Below are 17,627 nucleotides of genomic sequence, written 5' to 3'. Positions count from 1 at the left end.
CGGTTTCGCGCGGCGCCACCTCCTGGAATCGGACAACAGCTGGCGCCAGCACCGGATTCCCGTGCCGCCGATCAGGTCCCCGCGGGCCGCGCCTCCTCGCCATGGGCCCCCTCTCGGCGCGGCTGCTGATCCAGCGGGGGCGACCCAAGACCGACCGGCTGGGGAAGATCCGGAGCCTGGAGTAAGGGCCGGGGCCACACCGCCCTCCACCAGGGCCTGGGTCGGCGGACGGTCGGGAAGAAAACCTGGGACCCTTCCTCTCTCCCTGCCCGGCCCCGTTATCACCCTGTCGGTTCGACAGAGTCTTTAATCATTCGGGACAAACGCCGTTCTCTCGTTATGAGATGGGTCGGGTAGGCCCGGAGCGGCATTACCTCAGAAGAGGGTCCGGGCTGCTAGGGAGACAGTCTTGCGAAAAGGATATGGAGCAACCTGTTGAGAGAATTACAGAGGACTGGGGAGCACAGAAAGCCCCCCTAGAGGATCAGGAAAAGCATCCTGGAGGGGGCCAGCTGCCCCAAGTTATAAAGTAGGGACAAGATTAAAGTAAGTGGGGGAATGTTGCAGATCGGCTATGCACGCAGGAGAAATGTCAGGTGCAAAAGCCGTCGGAGGCAACCTGGGCTGCCATGGGTGCGGGGTGGGAGACCTGCCTGCCCCCTGAGCTCGCCCTGTCTGCCCCTCTCCCCAGCCTGTCAGGGTTGGATCTGCTCTCAGAGCACTTGGACCCCAAGCTCCTGAGCCGCCTGAAGCAGCTGCAAGAGCTGGACCTCTCCAACAACCAACTGGAGACGCTGCCCGCCAACCTGGGCCTGTCCCACCTGCGCATCCTCCGCTGCGCCAACAACCAGTTGGGCGATGTCACTGTCCTGTGCCAGTTCCCACAGCTCGAGGAGCTCAGCCTGGAGGGCAACCCCTTTCTGACAGTAAGTGGGCGGCCCCGCATCCCGGGCCAGCACCCTGGGGGCTCGGGCTCAGCCACAGGCTGGGGTGACCCCGAGTCACTCTCCCCTCATCCCCCAGGTCAGTGACAACCTGAAAGTTTCCTTCCTCCTGCCCAAGCTCCGTAAGGTCAACGGCAAGGACGCTTCCTCCACTTGCACTCAGGTGGAGAACCTGAACCGGGAGCTGACCAGCAGGGTAAGGGGCGGGGCGGTGTCTCTGGTGCTTGGGAGCAGTCGGGGGCCTTGAGGAGTGAGTGACAGAACTGGACATTTGGAGGACACCAGGGGGGGTTACAGGGGCTCTCTGTCCCAACCCCAAGTGGCCCTGAGCCCCTAGCCTGACCTGTTGCTTTGAGCTTGGCTGTGGCGCTTGGCCTCTTGTCCTTGGAGGTCCTGCCCTCCGCCTTGCAGGCAGGGCCTGGCAGGGGAGGCTGGGACGCTTTCACAGTGACTTTACCCTGGGCCAGCTCCTACCTTCAGGGGCTGTTTCTCCCTCTGTGTTGCTTGGGTTTGTGCAACCTGCAGCTGAGAAAGCTGTGATTCGGGGAGGCGTCCCAGAGGCGGTGAGGTTGAGACAGCTCTGGCCCTGAGATTAGAGGCAGAGGTGCCACAGAAGGTCCAGGAGAGCTGGGGTGGGCTGAGCCTGAATCTGGTCCCTCTTGTGCCAGGTCACAGCTCACTGGGAGAAGTTCGTGGCCACACTGAGCCCAGAGGAGGAGACTGAGAAGGCCCAGGCAGACTTTGTGAGGTCTGCTGTCAGAGATGTCCGCTATGGGCCTGAGTCCCTCAGCGACTTCACCCAGTGGCGGGTATGTCCTCACCCCACTGTGCTGGGAGTCGTTTCTCCCAGCTCCTCCCTGGCTGCCAGAGCCTGAGCCGCCCTGGAGGTCTCTGGCCATGAGGGCATGTGGGGAGTGGGCAGGTCAGGGAAGGAAGCCCTATGGGCTGGAAGGACTCTTCCCCAGCTCGGGAAGCACCCTCTGACTGGGCGTCTGGGGAGGGGCTGGAGGCCCCCAGGATGTGCTCAGCTTCCTGATGGCCTGGCCCCACCCAGGTGCAGATGATCTCTGAGGAGCTGGTGGCCTCTGGTGGGACTCAGGTGCATGAGGCAAACATCTCAGAGAGGCCCCCAAAAGCCACCGCTACCCAGGAGCCTAGGGTGAGTGGTTCCATGGGGCCCCCGGGCTCCCAGGGCCTGCCCTGGCCCTTCCTGCCTAGGGAGGCATTAGGGAAGCGGGGTGTCCTGGCAGTGTGCCCAGAAGACGGCCTCCTCTGCTCGAGCTGGTTCCCTCTGACCCTGGTACCCCTGGCCTCCGTACCCATGGGAGGGTGCAGTCCAGCCTCTGATGGGGAGGAAGGAAGCCCTGGGCAGATGGGCGCATGGTCACCAGGCCCTCTGGTTGCCCCCGCCCCCTCCTCCACAGGCCAGGCCAGTGGCCTCGAAGCGGCCAGGTGATGTCCCAGTCAACCTCTCTCCCAACAAGCGGGTGTGCACCTCCCCGTTGGCCCAGGTGGAGGGCAGCCCCGTGGGCTCTGCTGGCAGCCAGGTGAGCTAGCAAGGTGGCAGGGGGCGTGTGATGGGAGCAAGGCCTGGGGGCAGCCATGACCCCCCTCTGCTCCCACAGACCGCCCTGCAGCTGGAGCCCCTGCACTTCCTGCAGTGCCACAGCAAGAACAACAGCCCTCGTGACCTAGAGACCCAGCTCTGGGCCTGCGCCTTCGAGCCAGCTTGGGACGAGGGTACATCCTTGGGGGGGCAGGCAGGGCGAGGGCCACAGGGAACAAGCAGAGCAAGCTTTCTGGGCATGGGGCCTGGGAATACCACCTGCAGGGGGCTGTCTGGGTGGCCGGGGGAATCGGGAGGGACAGAGAGCTTAAAGCGTCCTCAGGGTCAGGAGGAGGGGCTGCAGTGGGGGACTTTACAGAGAACGTTTTCACCAGGCTGACCTCTCAAACAGGGCAGGCAGGGGCCACGTCCCAGACCGTGGCCACGTGTGGTGGGGAGGCCGTGTGTGTGATCGACTGCCAGACGGGCATCGTACTGCACAAGTACAAGGCGCCTAGTGAGGTGAGTGTCGGGGCCCCGCTCCTGCAGGGTAGCAGGCAGAGCCTTGGCTCCTGGGGGTAGGAGCGCTGGGGTCGGGGGGCCGGACTCGGCCACCTACTCACCAGGTGACCTCTTTGATGCTGGGCTCCTGTTCCCGGGCCGGATCCTGCACGCGTGTGCACGTGTGTAGTTCTGCCCCTCGGTGACCCCTCCCCTTCCCTCCCCAGGAGTTCTTCTCGGTGGCCTGGACAGCCCTGACAGTGGTCACACAGGCAGGCCACAAGAAGCGCTGGAGCGTGCTGGCAGCTGCAGGCCTGCGGGGCCTGGTCCGGCTGCTGCACGTGCGGGCCGGCTTCTGCTGCGGGCTCATCCGGGCCCACAAGAAGGCCATTGCCACTCTCTGCTTCAGCCCCACGCATGAGACCCACCTCTTCAGTAAGACCCTCGCCCCGAACCTCCGGGGCTCCCTTAGCACCCGTCCTGCAGCCTGACGCCTCAGGACTCCTTCCTGGGATGGCAGGGAGCTCCTGTGGCTGGCGGGCCTCACGCTGGCTGCCGAAGTCAGCGCAGACCGGTAGGAACATCGAGGCTTCATGGACAACTGACCAGGCTTCAGATTCTGTCTCTTCCCCCAACCTGCTCTGTGGCTTTGGAGGTTTCTGACAACCTGGGCCACGTCTGTGACCTGGGTGGACCCCCTGGCCCTCTGGGTGTGATGAGGGTGTTATCTCAGCAGAGACCTGCGGGATGTGGTTGCCTGGCGTGGGGCACGTAGGTCAGAGCAAGATAAGGGTGGTAGGCCCTGGAGTCTTTCTCCCAGCCCTGGCCCTCCCTCCCTGCCTTGGGACCGCAGTCTCAGCCTGGGATGCAGCCTGCAGGAGGGAGCAGGGCCTCCTCAGGGCCACCTCTCTCCTTCCCATCCCCTCCTCAGCGGCCTCCTATGACAAGCGGATCATCCTCTGGGACATCGGGGTGCCCAACCACGATTACGAGTTCCAGGCCAGGTGATGCTTGGAGGCAGGGCTTTGGGGGGTGGGCGTGGGGGCGGGCACACACCTGAGTCTGTGGCCTCACGCCCTCCCCTCACCTGCCGCAGCCAGCTGCTCACACTCGACACCGCCTCCATCGCCCTGCGCCTCTGCCCCGTCGCCTCCTGCCCGGATGCTTACTTGCTGGCCGGCTGCGAGGGCGGCTGCTGCTGCTGGGACGTGCGGCTGGACCAGCCTCAGAAGAGGAGGTGAGAACGGACAGGGATGCCCTGGAAGCCAGTCCTCAGAGCCGGTCAGCCCCCAGTCCAGGTGTCTGACCCCAGGCACACCTGCTGCAGTGATGGCCGCACCATGCCCCCTGCCCTGGGCAGCCAGAGGCTGTTTTCACGGGCCTCCTCACAGGGCTGTCCTGTCCCCACCTCCTGCCCATCTCTTGAGGAAAGGTCCATTCCCTCTCTGGGCTTGATCACCTCATCACTGCCCAGGTCCTGCCACTCACCAGCAGCGTGACCTTCCTTTGTCCAACATGATTTTGTCACCCACAAAGTGGGGACAGTAAGTCACATCCCAGGGCTAGTGGAGAACAATGGGATGGTGTCTGGGCCAGGAGAGGGTCCAGAAGGGCCAGGTGGAGGCTTGTGGCTCCTCTGTACCACCTGGGAGGCCTGAGACAGTGCTCGGCAGGGGTCCCCTGGCCTTGTGGGGACCTCAGAGCCTGGTGGGGGAGACGGGCATTAAAACCCCACAAAGCATGATTGACGTCAGCTACAGAGGAAGGAGAATAAGGTGCTCCGAGAGGAGCAGGGAGGCCGAGGGGACTCTGAGGTGACCAGTGGCGGATGGACAGGTCCTCAGGCTCATGCTCTCTGTGAGCCCCAAGGGAGTCAGGTGGGCAGAGGCAGGAAGGGTGCTCACACGGGGAAGTGCAAAGGGCCCGTGGCAGGGAGAGCTGGCCACAGCTTGGAGACCTGGAGGGAGTGGCACAGGTGAGGTGGCAAGGTTGCCTGGGCCAGGGAATACTGGCCCTGTGGGCCCTGGTGAGATCCTGAATTTTATCCTGAGCGCGGGGAAAAGCGTGGGGAGAATTTTAGGGCAGGTGGCAGGAGGGAACTGTAGTGACCCCTCAGCACAGACCGTGGCGGTTGTCCAGCCAGGTGTTGGTGGCGTCTCCCTGCCACACCTGGGAGTCAAGCTCTGGGCCTGCCTCCTCCCTCCCTGCCTGGTCCCCAAGTCCTGTGGCGTCTCCCCCACGTCTCAGATGTGTCTGCTGCTCGTGGTTGGTACTCGGCTGCCTTTCTGGCTCTAGGACTCCGGGCAGCTGCTGGGTGGCCTCTCCAGTGTGACCGCACCCTCTCAGCTTGGAAACATTCAGCAGCCACTCCCCACTGTCCTCAGGGTCAGAGCAAACCCCTCCCCAGTCTCTGGGCCTAGAAGCGCCCACTCGGCCAGTGAACTGCTCACCTCACTCGGCCTCAGAGGCGCTGCCTCACTCCGGAGCCCTTCCTGCCCACGTCCCCGCGCCCCCTGAATTGCCACCGCCTGTGACTCGGCACACTCAGGTGCTGGCTCCCGCTTCCAGGGCCTGGAACCCAGGGAGGGCCCAGAGTAAGTGCCCAGCAGGTGTCTGCATGAGCGAGCAGCCGTGTGTGTGCAGCTCTTCCTGGCTGACCAGCACTTCCGCTGCCCCACAGGGTGTGTGAAGTGGAGTTCGTCTTCCCCGAGGGCTCTGAGGCAACTGGGCGGAGAGTGGACGGGCTGGCGTTCGTGAATGAGGACGTCGTGGGTGAGCGCACTTAGCTCGGGACAGTCTGGCTTCCTGGGACCCAGATGGGCCCTGGTCAGGCCTTCTGGGGTCACTTCTCCCTGGGCTGGGGTTTAGGTCCGAGGGCTTCGGAGGGGTCCCCACTGTGGGACACGAGTCGCCCGGAGAGGGGCCCCCGGGCACAGTTCTTCGTTCTCCCCGACAGCCTCCAAGGGGAGTAGCCTGGGCACCATCTGCCTGTGGAGCTGGAGCCAGACGTGGCAGGGCCGGGGCAGCCGGTCCACAGTGGCCGTCGTGGTCCTGGCCCGGCTGCAGTGGTCGCCCACCGAACTCGCCTACTTCTCACTCAGCACCTGTCCTGGTGAGTCACCTGCCGGCCGCCCCCAACCCTGCACCTCTGGGAGCTCCGCCCCACCTCAGATTCCCATCTCTGTGCTGGCAGATGAGGGGACGGTGCTCTGCGGGGACGAGGAGGGCAACGTGTGGATCTACGACGTCAGGCCCCTGGTGGCGCAGCGGCCCCCGCCGCCGGCCGCCCCGCAGGCCCCCACGCAGGTAGGCACGCGCTCTGCTGTCCCCGCCGGGGCTGGGGCTGCCCGGGGGCCCGCGTCAGGAAGCAGGAGCCCAGCGCCCTCTCTCTCCCCTCCAGATCCTTAAGTGGCCCCAGCCCCGGGCCCTGGGCCAGACAGTGAGCAGAACCATGGTGAACATGGTGGTGGCCGACCCCACCTTTACCTACCTCACGGCACTGACGGACTCCAACATCGTCGCCATTTGGAGGAGAAACCGGCCTTGACTGTGCGACGCGACTTATTCAGCTTTTGGGGTCGTGAGGGGGATCTTCTTATCGGTGACTATTTTTTATTAAAGTCGACTATGTAAGAGAAGCCTGGGGGGAGCTGTTTGGGGGCCCCACCGGGTGTCCCCCGCTGAGTGAGGCAGGCAGGCCCGGCAGCTGGGGCTCCTAGAGCAGGGACGCCTGGAAGCACGGGAGCTCTCAGTGCCTCCTGCCTGAGACGCCGCCGGGCAGCCCCAGGTTCCCGGGTTTTGTCCGGAACGAGTTCGTTCCGGCCACCCTCTCAGACAGTTCTATCTGGCTCTCTGGGCCAGTCCTGAAATGAGGCCCCCGAGTGGCTCCGGAACAGGTCCTCCACCTCCGCTGGACTGACCCAAGGCTGTGAAGTCACCTCTGCTTCAGACCGCAGCTGGGTCTTTTCCTGCCACACTTTATTAGGAAGGTAAAACAGACTCTATGTACAGGGCACGTCGGTGTCAGGGGTGAGGGACTTTCTACAAGGAGGCCCACGGCTGGAGGAAGTGCTTCTGTCCACCTGGTGCCTGGAGAAGGGCCGGGTGCAGCCCACTACTCGATTCCTTCTTGCTTGTCTTTGATGGCCACCTGAGGGACAGGAAGGAGGCGGCGCCCTGAGCTGGATTGGCTGGGTGAGGATGTTGGAAATGCAGCCGCAGCCTCCCTGACCAAGGGCTGCCAGGACCTTGGCCAGGGGCCCCAAACGGTTCCGGGCACTGGGTAGCCAGCACCCCAGGGACCCTCTAGCCAGCCCTACCCACCCCACCATGACTTCTCTGCAGCACAGGTCCTGCTGCCTGGGGTGGGAGGGAGTCGGGGGAGCAGAGGTGCTTCCTGGCGAGCCTGTGACTGACAGATTGAAAATCTGACAAGCCGTGGATCTTTCCCACTCTAAATTGTGTCTAGACTTTGAAGCCCCCTGCGTGAGCAGACGTGACCACACCCATCTGGCCTTCTTGATGGTGGTACCCCAGGATAAGATGAGCTGCCCCCTAGACAGACAAACCACCGGCCAGCCGGCACCACAGGGAAGAGGCGTGGAGGGACCGCCCCAGGCAGCAGGCCCCTCGCTTCCACGGGGACCACGAGAGCACAAAGGGCGACCCTGGGCACTGGGTGAGGTCCCACCCCTGGGTGCAGACAGCAGGCCCCAGGCCTCACCCCCATGACCCCTCAGCCCACACTTCCCGGACGCTGTGGTGTACACCCCTGTTCTGTCATCACCTCCGCCCAGCCCCCATTTCCCCCACCGAATCAATCAGAGGAAACAACCCGGGGATCGTCCTAGGTGTGGGCATGAGCACGCTGCAGCTGTGGCCACACAGGCTGGCATCCAGACAGACCCCAGCCCCTCCGGCACATCCAGCTCACCCGGAATCGCTCTTCCAACAGGGAGAGCTCGCTGATGAGGTCCGTGATGGCATTGGTGAAGGCCTCCTGGGGGCTGTAGTCCGGTGTGGTCTGCACGCGGATGATGATCTTGTGTTCCAAGGGGTGGGGGACTTTGTAGCCAGCAAACAGCACCTGTGGGTCCTTCAGCAGCTGCCTGAGACACAGGGATGGGCGGGGTGGGGGGTGGTGGTGAGCCTAGGGCCCTTGGGGCTCTGGCCCCTTGTGGCCTTCCAGGCCTTCTAACCAAGGGTCTTCCCATTGGGTTGGGGCCTGTAAGCAAATGCAGCTGCTCTTGATCTTTAGTTTGTGTTGTGTGATGTCGTTGTCACCACCTCCCAACCCCTGCAAAAATGTCCAAGTAAAATAGACATGTGAAGAAGATACAGCATGTGGGGACTCCTCCCATACACACACCTACATCCATGAGGGTCAACGACCCTACCTAGTAAACACGGGTTCCAGGAACCTCTTCCCTCAGGAGACGTCAGGGACCCTCAACGGCCCCAAAGAAACCTCCCTAGGCAGTAAAAATCCAGCTAGTGTTCAGGAAAAAAAAGCCCCGTTCCCAGCCCCAAAAGAGCATCTGGCACAGCAAATAAAGGCAGCAGGGGGAGAAGGCCCCAGGCTCTGAGCACTTAATGAAGTGAAAACGGAAATCCTCTGGGCAATGCGGGCTGGCAGCTGCCGTCCACACACATGGGGTCCTGGTCCACGAGGCTATGGGGAAGTGAAGCCTGAATCGTGAGCTTTGCCCTCGGCGCCTGGGGGTTTTCTCCAGATCAGCTCCCTGAAGTGTGAGCGCTGGGGAGGTGTGGGGGCTGGCACAGGTGGGAACACTGGGCTTACACAGTGGGGGAGGGTGGGGGGCAGCAGGGCCCCAGGAGAGCCTGGGTGCACCACTGGCTTGGCGCCGGGCAGGAGGCAACCGCACAGAAGATGGGCAACTCTGCCCCCTACTTACACCAGAAGACCAGACAAGCTCCTGCCCACGGTCTCAAACATGCAAACCTGGGAAAGGCATGGCTTCACTGATGGCACTTTTCAGCAGCGAAATGACAAGTCTCTGGCCAATCCTATTGCTGGCCACCTACCAGGCCAGGACTTCACTGGTGCAAACACCCACCATCCGATATCAGGAACCCACCAGGGCACCGGATGACCACAGAGACCCTCTCCCACCTCCTTCCCTTATTCTACTAAGTTACAATCTCTGGCACATACATTTTAGAATGCCAGGTGTCACTGAGGTCACTGTCACAAATGGGGGCGGGGTGGGTGGCCAAAGCTGAAGGCGTCTCCATGCTTGTGAGCACAGAGCCCCAAGCGGGCCTTCTTTCCGGTGGCTCGCTGCACATTCACTTCCTTTAGTCAGGTAACTGAGCCAACACAGAAAAGTGGCTACGTGAACAGATACTGGTCACTGTAATTTTGAAGAAAAGGTACTGGGATGTGTGAATTCCCACAGCCAGCACCAAGAAGGACTTCCTGGAGCTCAGAGAGACTTGAGAACATCTCCTGGAACTTGAGCTTGGCCTCTCAAAGAGCCCCCTTAAACATAACCCCCAAAAGCCTTTGACTTGGAACTTACGATTTAATGATGTTTCCTAGCGTATGGTCTTCCTTGTTGATGGTGAACAAACAGGCATTGGGTACCTTGGTGTCCTTGTTAATGGTGATCCTAAGGGAGAGGCAGAGGCAACAGGTTGGTGGGGAGGGCCGGGGCTTCCCTCCTCCCCGGAGTCTAAATCCTGCCCTTCAAGGCAGGCTCAGGTCCCACCTCCTCCTGGAAGACTTTCCCATCTCTTCATCCCATAAAGTCCTCTGTGACTCAGAGTAGCACTGTGGCTATACCCCAAACCCAGCCACGCCTGGTTCTGTGGGACCCTCATCTCACCTCTGGATTACTCCTTCCTAAAGCAGAGCTTCTCAACCTTGGCACCACTGACATTTTAGGCCAGAAAATTCTTTTCTGTAGGGGGGCTGTCTGGTACACTGTGGGGTATTAGCAGTACCTCTACCACTAGATGCCAGGAGCATTCTCTTTATGACAACCAAAAATGTTTGCAGACTTTGCCAAAGTCCTCTGGGAGGCAAAATGGCCCCCGGTTGAGAACCACCGCTCTCAAGGGTGACTGAAGTGGCTGGTAGGGGCTAGACCGCAGAGCAGAGCCCTGGATACCAGGCGGTTAAGAGAAGGAAAAGCCAGCGTTTAAGATGGTCTTCTTTGTGCTGAGCCCTGGACTAAGCGCTTTACATAAATTACCAGATTTAATCTCCCCTTAGAGAAAATTCTGTGATTTACTACAGTAATAAGCCCATTTTCCTTATTAATAAGATGAGGAGAGTGGGCCTCAGGCAGATTGTCACTTGCCCAAAGGCACAGAGTTCTTAAGTGGGGGATCCAGGAGCCAAGCCCAGTCTATCTGAGCACTGGATTACATTTCCCTTCACCTGCAGGCAATGAGGAGTCACTGGACGTTTTACACTGGCGAATGAAGATCCGGTGTGAGTCTCAGAGCCATCATTCTGGCTGCAGCAAGGAGGATAAAGGTGGCGGGTGGGAAGACGAGTGAGGGGAGCTACCAAATCCCAGAGGAAAAGGACTTTGGAGCCAGACACACAGGGTTCGAATACAGCCCGGCCACTTTCTGTGCGCCTGGGAAAGTTACTTAACCTCTCTGAAGCTCGGTTTCCTCATCTGCAAAATGGGGAGACTCACCAACACCTAGGACTGTCTTAAGTTTGGCAGACTCAAGTGTGAAGCGCTCTGCGGAGCTCGAGCAAAACTTGCTTCTGTCCCCCCGGCAGAGGACGGGCAGAGAAGCCCCAGAATCTGCGGGCGCTGACGGTCGAGGGTCCGCGACCCTCTCCCACCCAGGCCGGTTCCACTTACTTCTTCTCGCCCTCGAAGAGCAAGAACGACTCGAAGGCGGGAGGCGCGTTCATCCTAGCGTCGCAGCAGCCTCCCAAGCCTCAGTTGCAGCCGCCGCCACCTCCAGAACTCGACCTACATAACTCGACCACTTCCGGGTTAGCGGCTGCTTCCGGATTATGCCGGCAGTGCCAAACCCATGTGAGGATCGGCTCGCTGCCCTCTATCGGTCTGGAGGATCTTGCGCAGGCGCGAGAAAAGCCTGCCGGAGGGAGAGGAGCTGGTGGCTCTGCGCATGCGTGAGTAGAGAAGGTCCTCTCTTGGGCTCACCTGCGGGCATGTTTTGACGCGTGCTCCTAACGCTGGGGGCAGCTCTTTTGGTTCTGAGACATAATTTGTCTAGGCTAAGCCAGAACCCTGAGCTCTTCTCTCTGCTCCCTTTGCCCTTTGATCCCTCTTTGGAAATGTGCCCTTGGAATACATGGCAAGAGGCTCTTGAATGGAGAATGGAGCCTTGGGTTAGTGGGCAGGTGTGGCCAGCCGGGGCGGAAGAAGCCTCCCCTGGGCTAGACTGTTGTGTATGGATAATCCACCTGCCAAGGCAAGCTGCTACAAGACTCCTGGCTGGGTTGTTACTGGTTTACCAGGTGGGCTTGTAGCCTAGTGAGGTTCTTGTTAGGGGAGCAGTTGGGTGAGGGCCGGGGAGGCGGCAAGTGTATGCTGGTGGGGACAAAAAAATGTTGCCTGCCATTTCAGTAAACAAAGAATTGCCGCCATCAAGCCATCAGCCCCTGACAGTGTGCCCTGAGGGGAATTCAGGATGGAGAAAAACAGGATACTGGCCCTAGATAGTTAAGATGCATATCTAGGAATCATTTCAATGCCCAGATTCTTTCATCTTCCCGAAGAAAACTGCTGAAATCATTAACTTGAGATGTCTGTCTTTTGTGATTAGCGGTAATCTTTTGATGTTTGACTACATGTGTTTTGTTTGTTTTTCAGCAAAAAACTCCTGTGTATCCTGGCTCCTCCCTTACCGCTTTGGAACAGTTCCTCAGAGCAATCTGAGAGGCTGTCTCCCAGGCTATTGTCCTCAGTAAGGTCCCCGATGCAGGAACTTCCCTGGTGGTCCCGTGGTTAAGACTCTGAGCTTCCACAGGGGGCACAGGTTTGATCCCTGGTCGGGGAAGTTCTGCATGCCGCTCAGTGCGGCCAAAAACCCCCAGAAAACAAACAAAAAACCACCCCCACGACTCTCAGGAATTCCCTGGCGGTCCAGTGGTTAGGACTCGGCGCTTTCATTGCCGGGGCCCAGGTTCGATCCCTGGTCGGGGAACTAGAATCCCACAAGCCACGTGGCACGGCCAGAAACCCAAAAAATCATGCATAAGGCGCTTCCCTGGTGGCGCAGTGAATAAGAATCCGCCTGCCAGTGCAGGGGACACGGGTTCGAGCCCTGGTCCGGGAAGATCCCACATGCCGCACAGCAACTAAGCCCGTGCGCCACAACTGCTGAGCCTGCGCTCTAGAGCCCGCGAGGCACAACTACTGAGCCCACATGCCTAGAGCCCGCGCTCCGCTACACGAGAAGTCACCGCAATGAGAAGCCCGCGCAGCGCAGCAAAGAGGAGCCCCCGCTCACGGCAACTGGAGAAAGCCCGCGCGCAGCAACGAAGACCCAACACAGCCAAAAAAATGAATAAATAAAATTTTAAAAATATTTTAAAAAAATCCCCCACAACTCGCAACTTTTAGGTTGTGCATTTTTGTTTTTGTTTTGTTTTCAGTCAACACAGGTATGAGAGGAACTTGAAGGGATAAGTGTATGAGTGGGTTTTGGTTGGTTGATATGTTGCAGACTACAGCTTAGCATAAAAGTCCCACCTGAGCGGTTTGAAGCAACAGGGGCTGGGGTCTCAGATTAGCTACTGAAGCCCTAACAGCTTTCCAGCTGTTTCTTCAAGGCTGGGGAACAGCTGAGGAGCCCCCAAGGAAATCTGGAGCTTCCCCCATCACTTCCCGGGAAGGACTCTTTCCTACTTAAGCTTTGAGACCTGGGGTGAGAAAATGTCATTTGCTGGAGGCCCACACCAACCTTGACTCTCCAGGCCAAGTGGGTGGGGGCCTCTTTAACTGAGGAGGAATAGAAGGCAATGACAGTAATTATGCCCCTTCACCCATCTGAGTCATCCTGGGAAAGTCTGGGCCAAGGATGCTACTGAGAAATAAAATATTGCCTGCCATGTCAGTAAACAAAAGATGTCGCAGCCGTCAGCGACTGCAGCCCTGCCCCCAACGGTGAGCCCTGAGGGAACTCAGGAAGGAAACAAAGAATACCTGCCAGCTAGCCATCATCAGACTGCAGCCACCCCCAAGGGTGCAGCTTGATGAAACTCAGGATGTGAAAACACGGGATACTGGCCCCAGATAGCTGAGGTACATATCAAAGGAATGATTTCTGTGAGCCCAGACTCTTACATCTTCCCATACAAAGAAAAGCGCTAAATTCCTTAACTTGAGATATCTGGTTTTCTTTAACAGTAATCTCTTGATGTTCAGACTACCTGCCCTTTGTTGCAAAACTCCTATATATCCTGGCTCCCCCTCACCTCCTCAGAGCAGTTTTCTCGGGGTTACTTCAGATGCTGCCTCCCCGGCTTGAAGTCCTCAGTATGTCCACCGAATAAAACGTAACTCTCAACCTTTAGGTTGTGCATTTCTTTTTTCAGTTGACACTACTGAGAAAGGAAGGGGGCAGGGCACAAACTTTAAAAGAATGACATAGCCTCTGAGGACATAAAGTGGTTAGAACTGATTAGGCCCAAGATGGCAAAGAATCTACTTCCAGTAGAACTTGAGCCTCATTATATGCTCATTGCAATACATCAGCATATGCTAAATGACACACCCACAGGCACCGTGACAGCTCTAAGGCTGATCATAAAAGGCCAAAAAGTGGGTCACAACTCCTGGAAATCTCTGCCCCTTCCCCAAAATAGTTGGAATAATCCTCCCACTCATTAGCCTATGAAATTCCCCTCCCCCTAAAAACTAACAACCCCATACCCTGGGGCCTCTTGCCTTCTGAGTTGGCCCACACTCAGTCTATGGAATGTGTATCTCCCTGAATAAACCTGCTTTCCCTTGGCTCGCTCTTGAATTCTTTCCTGCAAGAAGCCAAGAACCCATACTTGGCGACCCGTCCCAGGGACTCACCTGAGACCTGGGGCCTGACAATCCTCTTGGGCCCCACTTTTTCTTGCAACACTACCATTGCCAGGATTGCAGGGACCTGGCGGTGATGAGGCTGGCCTGGCCTTAACTGGGCTACGGGACAGGATGGGGAGAGGATTTTAACTCAGAAGGGGCTTCCCTCCCTGCCACTGTGGAAGTCTGTCCTCTCTAGGGAGTTCTGGTCACACTTGCCCTTTGATTCTCTGACCAACGTGAGATCCTGAGCTCCAGAAGTTGTCAGCCCCCCAAAGAGTTTTCAGCAGCTCAATTTTGGTGTGCCCCGATAGGAGTCCAAATGATCATTCCCATCTTCTCCTTAGTCTAAGGGAGACAGGCCTGCCTGGCACCACCGTGGAAGGGGTGGCTAGAACATAGGGTGCTAAGAAACAATTTCCAACCTTGGAAATAAGGAGAAGGGGGAGTGTGTGGCATATCCCAACAATGCCATACTGGAGCACTGCTGAACAGGCCTGACCAGGGGCTATTTAAATATCTAGGGCAGGGCTTCCCTGGTGGTGCAGTGGTTAAGAATCCGCCTGCCAATGCAGGGGACGTGGGTTTGAGCCCTGGTCCGGGAAGATCCCACATGCCGTGGGGCAACTAAGCCCGCGTGCCGCAACTACTGAAACCCATGTGCCTAGAGCCCATGCTCCACAACAAGAGAAGCCAGCGCACCACAACGAAGAGTAGCGCCCCCCCACAGGCTCACGGCAACTAGGGAAAAGTCCGCACACAGCAACGAAGACCCAACGCAGCCAAAAATAAATAAATAAATAATTTTTTAAAAAGCATACATTAAAAAAAGCAGGGGTTTTAGAAATAAATAAATAAATATCTAGGGCAGAGATCGTCAAAATGTGAGGGCTCCGGGACCAAATCAAGCCTGCCACCTGTTTTTGTATTTAAGGTTGCATTGGAATATGCCACGCCCATTGGTTTCCTCATTGCCTGTGGCTGCTTTTGTGCTACAAGAGTAATGGTGACCAAAACCTGCATGCCTGGGCCTTTGCCAAAAAAGTTTGCCAATCCCTAATCTTGGGGAATGGACCTGTGTTTGACTTTTTTTTTTTTTTTAATAATTTATTTTTAAAAATTATTTTTTATTTATTTATTTTTGGCTGCGTTGGGTCTTCGTTGCTGCGCGGGCTTTCTCTAGTTGTGGCGAGTGGGGGCTACTCTTCATTGCGGTGCGTGGGCCTCTCACTGCAGTGGCCTCTCTTGTTGTGCAGTAAGGGCTCTAGGCGCGTGGGCTTCAGTAGTTGTGGCTCATGGGCTCTAGAGCGCAGGCTCAGTAGTTGTGGCACACGGGCTTAGTTGCTCCGCAGCACGTGGGATCTTCCTGGACCAGGGATTGAACCCGTGTCCCCTGCATTGGCAGGCGGATTCTTAACCACTGTGCCACCAGGGAATCCCCCTGTGTTTGACTTTGGTATTTATTATTCAATTAGAGCCCAGACATTGAAGTTACTTATTAACTTGTAGGTTTCCATCAACCAGTTTTGTATCTAATATCACAATCTTATTCCAACATTACCCAGACTCTCAAAATAGTCTGTGAACCAGGTTTGCCAAACATTCGTTTCCTCCTTGGAGTGTAATAAATCTCTGATACATGTTAATTCTATACATTTTTAAAAATATATTTATTATTTATTTATTACTTTTGGCTGCGTTGGGTCTTCGTTGCTGCACACGGGTTTTCTTTAGTTGCGGCTAGCGGGGGCTGCTCCTCATTGCGGTGCGGTGGCTTCTCTTGTTGTGGAACATGGGCTCCAGAGCGCAGGCTGAGCAGTTGTGGTGCATGGGCTTAGTTGCTCCGCGGCATGTGGAATCTTCCCAGACCAGGGCTCAAACCTGTGTCCCCTGCATTGGCAGGCGGATTCTTAACCACTGTGCCACCAGGGAAGCCCCATTCTATATTTTTGAAACAGGAGGGAAGGAAGCAGGGCACAACCTTTGAAAGAATGACACAGCCCAAGGACATGATATAAACTGATTAGAACCCAATGGGTCCAAGATGGCGGACAAGTCGACTTTTTCCACTAGACCTTGAACCTCAGTATACACTCACATCAGCAAGCTAAATGACACACCCACAGGTACCATGACAGTTCCAAGACCAACCATAAAGATCAAAAAGTGGGCAGTGGTCCAACTCCTGGAAATCCCTACCCCTTCCTAAAATAGCTGGAATACTCCTCTCACTTATTAGCCTATGAAATTACCCACCCCTATAAAAACTGACAACCTCATACCCTGGTGCCTTTCTCACCTTCTGAGATGGCCCACACTCTGTCTCTGGAGTGTGTTTCTCTCTAAATAAATCCACTTCTTACCTATCACTTTGTCTCTTACTGAATTCTTTCTGCGATGAGACATCAAGAACCTGAGCGTCATTAAGTCCTGAAACCAGGTGTGTGATCTCAGTTGGAAGACTGTGGGTCTTGGCAGGGTCCAAGTCCCAGCTGTGTGGGTTCAAGTCCAATCTGGCTTTTGGCCAATCTGGGTTTTGGCCAGGTTCAAGTCCCGACATGTGGGTTCAAGTCCCAATCTGAGGTGCACAGTTTCATTTTTATGAGTCATTTTTTAAAACATATTTGAAAATTCTACTTTGACAAGAATTTCCCAAGAGAAGGTTGGCGGGAACTTGCCCAGATTTCCTATGAGATGGGCCCAAAGGGTGAAAAAGGCACATACTATGTGAGCTGGGCCCGCTCAGGGCTTCCTGGGGTGCCTGCCCTGTACTGAATGCCAGCCCCCTGGGCTGTAGGCCTCTGAGGGCCCAATCAGACCCTCAAGACATCTGGGGCATCTGCCCCAGCCCCGGATGAATAACATGCCTGGTGATCCTGGGGGAGTGGTGGTGTGGAATCCCTGGGCAGGTGGAGGGGGTGACCTCCAGTACCTGCCTGTACTGAGGGTAGGCAGGAGTCTCTTCTGTCCCTCTCCTTTTTCCAGGTGGCTTCCAAAAAGAATGTGGCATCCTGGGTTGTAGGTAGCTCTGCCCGGAACCTGCGAGGAGAACCTAGGGGTGTTGGTACCCACGGGAGAGGTGGGGGGGCGGAGCCAGGCACTTACTCATTTGAACGCCCCTCTGGCTGCACTGGCCGTGCCCACATCGAGGTCCACTGGAGGAAAGGGTGGTGAGTGCTACCAGTGGGCGGCTGCATGTGTGCCGTTAAAATCCACAGTTCTAATTGCTGCAGCCCCTGTAAGTGCACACCCAAGTGTACACCTCTTTTTCCCCTTCCCTCCCTGCCTTGGGGGTCAGGAGACCCAGGGTCCATACTTCCTGACCATGAGGTCCTTGAAACCCAAGAAGATCCAACAGGCAGGAGGATTGGTGTGAGGCCCTAAGGAAGTAGCCAGAGAAGCAGGGGTTGGTGATGGGGGCAGGGGGGAGCAGGCTCAGTCACCCTGGACCTGAGCCCTGGGCCAGGAAGGGTGAGGGGATGCCTAGCCCTGTGAAGAGGCTCATGAGGCCCATAGGATGGTAGCATCATGACCAAGAAGTGATGAACATCCAAGGGATTGGGTTGGTGGGCTGTCAAGGCTGTGACCAGGAGAAAAGGTCGA

General features: G+C 57.4%; 2 protein-coding genes and 1 long non-coding RNA gene across 3 annotated transcripts; 2 read left to right on the top strand and 1 right to left on the bottom strand.

The window, feature by feature from the left end:
• Positions 1-46: 46 nt before the first annotated feature.
• LRWD1 (leucine rich repeats and WD repeat domain containing 1) lies at positions 47-6,629 on the top strand. The gene is made up of 15 exons (XM_082361273.1): positions 47-181; positions 692-926; positions 1,024-1,140; positions 1,613-1,753; positions 1,999-2,103; positions 2,369-2,491; positions 2,570-2,684; positions 2,903-3,012; positions 3,219-3,426; positions 3,923-3,995; positions 4,088-4,228; positions 5,672-5,763; positions 5,948-6,103; positions 6,185-6,297; positions 6,392-6,629. The coding sequence occupies exons 1-15, from the start codon at positions 102-104 to the stop codon at positions 6,536-6,538; spliced, it is 1,956 nt and encodes a 651-aa protein (XP_082217399.1). The 5' UTR covers positions 47-101; the 3' UTR covers positions 6,539-6,629.
• Positions 6,630-6,948: 319 nt separating this feature from the next.
• On the bottom strand, positions 6,949-10,995 carry POLR2J (RNA polymerase II subunit J). Its single transcript, XM_082361282.1, has 4 exons — positions 10,839-10,995; positions 9,534-9,623; positions 7,925-8,099; positions 6,949-7,141 (listed from the first exon to the last, which is right to left on the bottom strand). Exons 1-4 carry the CDS (start codon positions 10,889-10,891, stop codon positions 7,106-7,108), a joined length of 354 nt encoding a protein of 117 aa, XP_082217408.1. The 5' UTR covers positions 10,892-10,995; the 3' UTR covers positions 6,949-7,105.
• Positions 10,996-11,125: 130 nt separating this feature from the next.
• Positions 11,126-12,537, top strand: LOC309613845. Its single transcript, XR_014235910.1, has 2 exons — positions 11,126-11,464; positions 11,820-12,537. It is a non-coding gene; the product is annotated as an uncharacterized lncRNA (long non-coding RNA).
• Positions 12,538-17,627: the final 5,090 nt, after the last annotated feature.

This window comes from Balaenoptera borealis, assembly GCF_965194805.1.
Source record: "Balaenoptera borealis genome assembly, chromosome: 16".
In the NCBI taxonomy this organism is placed as follows: domain Eukaryota; kingdom Metazoa; phylum Chordata; class Mammalia; order Artiodactyla; family Balaenopteridae; genus Balaenoptera; species Balaenoptera borealis.
This window is presented reverse-complemented; position numbering and strand designations above follow the sequence as displayed.

Bases quoted from the DNA above. Each gene is read 5' to 3' on its own strand.
- POLR2J (XM_082361282.1), bottom strand. From the start codon at position 10,891: ATGAACGCGCCTCCCGCCTTCGAGTCGTTCTTGCTCTTCGAGGGCGAG. The intron at 9,624-10,838 runs GTAAGTGGAACC...CCTCTCCCTTAG, and splicing joins CTCTTCGAGGGCGAGAAGAA to GATCACCATTAACAAGGACA. The intron at 8,100-9,533 runs GTAAGTTCCAAG...CCTGTGTCTCAG, and splicing joins CTAGGAAACATCATTAAATC to GCAGCTGCTGAAGGACCCAC.
- LRWD1 (XM_082361273.1), top strand. From the start codon at position 102: ATGGGCCCCCTCTCGGCGCGGCTGCTGATCCAGCGGGGGCGACCCAAG. The intron at 2,685-2,902 runs GTACATCCTTGG...CCTCTCAAACAG, and splicing joins CGAGCCAGCTTGGGACGAGG to GGCAGGCAGGGGCCACGTCC. The intron at 4,229-5,671 runs GTGAGAACGGAC...GCTGCCCCACAG, and splicing joins GACCAGCCTCAGAAGAGGAG to GGTGTGTGAAGTGGAGTTCG.